General features: G+C 39.2%; 1 protein-coding gene across 1 annotated transcript; it reads left to right on the top strand.

Annotated features, from left to right (window-relative positions):
• Window positions 1-436: 436 nt before the first annotated feature.
• On the top strand, window positions 437-4,522 carry LOC128365307 (immunoglobulin superfamily member 10-like). Its single transcript, XM_053325992.1, has 4 exons — window positions 437-509; window positions 3,549-3,875; window positions 3,981-4,228; window positions 4,490-4,522. The coding sequence occupies exons 1-4, from the start codon at window positions 437-439 to the stop codon at window positions 4,520-4,522; spliced, it is 681 nt and encodes a 226-aa protein (XP_053181967.1).
• Window positions 4,523-5,535: the final 1,013 nt, after the last annotated feature.

Raw genomic sequence — 5,535 nt, 5'->3', positions numbered from 1 at the left:
TTGAGGCTGCAGTCGACCCTGGTTCGAGTCCCGCGCCGAGCGGTCCTATCCTGCATGTTGTTCCCCCCTCTCTGCCTCCGAGTTCCTGTCTTTCTCTCTACTATTTACATTGGAGGCAAAAAAGCCCAAAAAACATACTTAAAAAAAAAAAAAAATCCTGATCAAGGAACCAAGGACCCGCCTTCTCTGGTGACTGGCCGGATCTTTTTCTGAAAGTGGTTTCCTGACCAGTAACTTTCACATGCCACAGCCACCTGTTATTGACTTTGAAAGTGTGACTAAAAAAACTTAAAAACAAGCTGTGCTGCCAACAATATTCAATAGAAAGAAGGGAGTGGACCACGTTCAGAGTGCATTCACTTTCCGACCACTTTCGTGTTGTTGTTCAACGATTTTTCAGTGTTTTATCTTTTTAACGAGACAATATCTGGGTATAATGTTTGATCGGTTTGTTCTTGTGGCTGTTTCTGTGATCAGTTTTCTACCCGGCATCCATGCGGTCACTGCTGGTAAGTTCAGAGTTTTCTATGAGCTACAGACTTCAGCCAACCTTAAAAGGGGCATTTTACCTTAAAAGGGGCATATTCACTGTATAAATAAGATTATGACTTCTGAAATGATCTGTGCTGCTTGTTTAAGACAATGTTAATATGTTTACCGTTCTGCAGCTGTTGAACTCCATTGAACGTTTGCCTTAAAAGCTCAAAAGCACATTTATATTTCATGTATTTTGTAGTGTTTTTATATGTTCCTTTGCTTTCATTTTCAAATCACAATTCACTCTTCTTATTGTTTAAAGTCATAAGTCATTGTTTGAATCAGTGGAGATTAGATTCATTTATTAAAAGGATGACTAAAGATGAATACATCAGGATATCAGATATCCTGGATGAATAAAAACACATACAACTGACATGTAAAACGAGAATGTTTTAAGGGTTTTTTTCATGGATATTGTTAATTTACAGTTCACAACTGCATATGTATCTACCTTTTCCTTTGTGAGTCTCTCTAATGCTGTTGTGTCTTCTGATTTGCTGTTGTGTTTTTTTATTTGCTATTGTGTTTTCTGATTTGCTGTTATGTTTTCTGATTTGCTGTTATGTTTTCTGATTTGCTGTTGTGTTTTGAGATTTGCTGTTGTGTTTTGCGATTTGCTGTTGTGTTTTGTGATTTGCTGTTGTGTTTTGCGATTTGCTGTTGTGATTTGCACTTCAGGGCCACCGTACCGGAGCCCTAGAGTAGCAACTGAGAGCAAGCGGACTCAACCTCAATCCCCAGCAGAGATTTAGAGAGACCCAACCACCTTTGCCTGAGCCCTTCTAACCCCCGTTTCCCCCTTCCTGCCTGAACTATTCCTTTCATTTATATGCTTTATAGTATGTTTAATTGCTCATCTTTAGGGCTGTCAATCGATTGCAATATTTATTTGTGTGATTGTCATGAGTTAACTTGCGATTAATCCTCTTAACATGGGAGTGGATTACTTCATACAAATGTTAGTTATGTAAGGCAACACATTTTCATGTGTTTTGGGATTGCCCGGTCATTTCAAAATATTGGGAAGAAATCAAATTGAACATGGAGAAAATCATGAATGTAGTGATCCCATCAGGGTTTGCGACCTTATGTCTGGGGCTAAGACCGGACACTGTGAAGGAACCTGAAAACAAATATGTGTTTAATATTTTACTACTAGCAAGTACAAAAGCAATCACAAGGAAATGGAAGGCAAAAGACTCTCCTACAGTCAAAGACTGGATCAAAGTGGTTCAGGATATTTTCATAATGGAGAAGTTAACATTCATTCTGAAGCTTGAACAAGATAAGTTTGAGAGTTACTGGAATGTCTGGACCAACTATCTGGCAACCTATAGGCAAGATGTTGGTTAAAGTGATAGCCCCCCCCCAAACTAGTTTCTGACTTCACTCATCTGGTTCTGTTTTGTTTCTGGTGTAGTAATTACATTTAGTTAATGCTATACATGTACGCAGCAAGGTTTCTTTATTTTATTTATTATTATTACTATTATTTGAGTTACTTTTGCTCTTGTCATCGTTGTTATTACCACCCCTTTGATAAGGTTCTGTTCACAGGAGTAATCTTGGATAAAGGAAGGTACATATGGGGTAGATAAACCCACTACTACTACGGTTATTGTTGTCATTTTGTAATTATCATTATCATTTTCCATTTTTCGGATACTCAAGTTACCTATAAATTTAGGTAGTATACCTGCTCAGGAGTGCTGTGATCGAGAGTGTAGGTACTTTTGTTTTTTTACTTTTTTTTAAAACCTATTTTCTGTCTGTATATTTTTCATTGAAAAGACCTGATGAGATGTACATGTATGAGATATTAATAAGCAAATAAAAAGTTTAATAACAAAAAAAATTTAAATCTGTTAGTTATATCAGTTAGGAACTAGTTACATTCATAAATACATTCATTCCCGTTCACACGCACCTTTGGCGAGCGGGAAAACATCTCTCTGTATCAGCTGTGTGTTTGGTATTTTAAACTCTGCTTGTTATCCAAAATGTAACTGCTGCATGGGGTTTCCCTCACTAGAGCAGTTCATTTTAGTTTTCTTGAATGACGGCATTTATGTTTTATATGCTTTACAGTGTGTCTAATTGCTCATCTTCAGGGCTGTCAATCAATTAAAATATTTAATCGTGATTAATTGTGTGATTGTCATGAGTTAACTCTCGATTAATCGCAAATTAAGTGCACTTTTTTTTATTCGTTACTGATTTGTATTTTATTTTATTTTAAAGGGATATTTTTCAAGTTTGTAATCCTCTTATTAACATGGGAGTGGATTACTTCATACAAATGTTTAAAAAAATCTGTTGTCATTATGATATCAGTTAGGAACTAGTTACATTCATTCCCGTACACACGCACGCACTTTTGGCGAGCGGGAGAACATCTCTCTGTATCAGCTGTGTGTTTAGTATTTGCGACTCTGCTTGTTATCCAAAATGTTACCGCTGCATCGCTTCCTTATTTCCAAACTACAGGTTGGACACAATGTAAGCGCATAAAAAAAATTAACGCTGTTAAAATGACAGCCGTACTATTTTGTTACTAAGTTCTTCATCTCAGTATTTCATGTCTTTCTTACAGATGCAAACTGTACAGAAAATCCTGTTTTCACTCCGTCCAGACTCGTAGTGAAGTATGGTGACCCAGCCTCTGCCACGTGCCTTGTTTGTCAACATAATTGCACAAGTGACATATTTGGGGTGGAGCATGCTGTGGGGTCCATTGAAGAAAATGGAACCACGATTTCATGGAAGGTTGACAACCTGACTGAATGGGACACATCTCCAATATGCTACTATACTGATGATGATGACCCGTGTAGTACCAGGATTTATATAACCATCTATCGTAAGTAAACTTGCAGTAACAATTTAATGATCAAAATAAGAAATAAGTATAGTGAATAGATTTTGTTTTTTTCATATTTAGTCAGCTTTAGTTCCCAACCTTTATATTACTGTTTGTTTCTCTCATAGCATTTTGTTTGTGTCCCCAGAGCCTCCAAAAAATGTCCATCTCAGTTTCCTAAACCACTCTGGGCCGATGTTGGCAGGTCATCAGTACACTCTGCAGTGTACAGTCCACGAAGTTGCTCCTATTGGTAACCTCAATGTGACTTTCTACAGAGGACAGACAGAACTACAGAGACTACAGTCCAGCAACACAACAAAGGAGCCAGTGACTGAGACCTTCACCCTGGACATCAACCCTAGTAAAGATGATGGAGGCCTGTACTGGTGTGAAGCCAAGCTAGACCTGGGAGCTGAAGGTCCACAGCCTCCTCCAGTGGTGATGTCACAAAACATCACCACCACTGTTTACTGTGAGCCTGACAAAATAATAATAATCATCACTCCAACTCCTTAAAAAAACATGAAATCATTACAGACAGATGTTGTATATCTCCCTTTCTCCCATCAACACACAGATAAGCCTCAACTGAAGGGGTCTTCACATCCAGATCCAATCACCGTCATAGCAGGAAGCCCCCTACACCTGAACTGCTCTAGTGAGGGAAACCCCAGCCCCTCATACACCTGGACGCTCCCGTCAGCCAGTCGTTCCCCCTTTAGTGGCGACACTCTCGATATTAAGTCTGTAACTTCTGTGGATGGAGGACAGTACCTGTGTTTGGTCCAAAACGCTGCGGGGAATGTTACTGTGAAGTTTACTGTGGTTTTTTACAGTGAGTTCAGACTTTTAACTGTTCTCTGTTTCTCGTGTCTTTGCCTATATCTTCACCTATACCTTGATCTCTTTACCATCACAACCAACACAACACAATCTGCAAGTTTTCAGATTCTTAATAATTCAAACAGTACATTATCCTTAAAGCTAACTTTTAGTTATAGTTTAAATTGCTGAACAATTATTTAATGTCACAATGTACATTATGTACATATCTGACTATGTATGTTGCTCTGTTTGTGTCCTCAGATCCTCCAAAAAATGTCCATCTCAGCTTCCTAAATCACTCTGGGCCGATGTATATGGGTCATCAGTACACTCTGCAGTGTACAGTCCAGGAAGTTCCTCCTATTGGTAACCTCACTGTGACCTTCTACCATGGACAGACATCACTGGGTCAACAAGATGTTAAGAATAAACCAGTGGAGACACCAATTAATAAGACCTTCACCCTGAACATCAACCCTAGTAAAGATGGTGGAGGCCTGTACTGGTGTGAAGCCAAGCTAGACCTGGGAGCTGAAGGACTACAGTCTCCTCCAGTGGTGTCGTCACAAAGCATCACCGCCACTGTTTACTGTGAGCCTGACAAAATAATCATCATCATCACTCCAACTCCTTAAATAACCATCAAATCATTAATGGCAGATGTTTTTCTCACTTTCTCTTTCCCTTTCTCCCATCAATAAACACACAGATAAGCCTGAACTGAAGGGGTCTTCACATCCAGGTAATATCAACATCACAGCAGGAAGCCCCCTACACCTGAACTGCTCTAGTGAGGGAAACCCCAGCCCCTCATACACCTGGAGGCTCCCGTCAGCCAGTCGTTCCCCCTTTAGTGGCGACACTCTCGATATTAAGTCTGTAACTTCTGTGGATGGAGGACAGTACCTGTGTTTGGTCCAAAACGCTGCGGGGAATGTTACTGTGAAGTTTGCTGTGGTTTTCTACAGTGAGTTCAGACTTTTAACTGTTCTCTGTTTCTCGTGTCTTTGTCTATATCTTCACCTATACCTTGATCTCTTTACCATCACAACCAACACAACACAATCTGCAAGTTTTCAGATTCTTAATAATTCAAACAGTACATTATCCTTAAAGCTAACTTTTAGTTATAGTTTAAATTGCTGAACAATTATTTAATGTCACAATGTACATTATGTACATATCTGACTATGTGTGTTCCTCTGTTTGTGTCCTCAGATCCTCCAAAAAATGTCCATCTCAGCTTCCTAAATCACTCTGGGCCGATGTATATGGGTCATCAGTACACTCTGCAGTGTACAGTCCAG

The sequence above is a fragment of the Scomber japonicus genome, chromosome 2, assembly GCF_027409825.1.
Source record: "Scomber japonicus isolate fScoJap1 chromosome 2, fScoJap1.pri, whole genome shotgun sequence".
Classification (NCBI taxonomy): domain Eukaryota; kingdom Metazoa; phylum Chordata; class Actinopteri; order Scombriformes; family Scombridae; genus Scomber; species Scomber japonicus.
This window is presented reverse-complemented; position numbering and strand designations above follow the sequence as displayed.

What these genes read in the sequence shown, in the direction of transcription:
- LOC128365307 (XM_053325992.1), top strand. Translation starts at nt 437, where the DNA reads ATGTTTGATCGGTTTGTTCTTGTGGCTGTTTCTGTGATCAGTTTTCTA. An exon ending in CATCCATGCGGTCACTGCTG is followed by an intron (nt 510 to 3,548) that starts GTAAGTTCAGAG and finishes TTGTGTCCCCAG; the next exon opens with AGCCTCCAAAAAATGTCCAT. An exon ending in CATCACCACCACTGTTTACT is followed by an intron (nt 3,876 to 3,980) that starts GTGAGCCTGACA and finishes ATCAACACACAG; the next exon opens with ATAAGCCTCAACTGAAGGGG.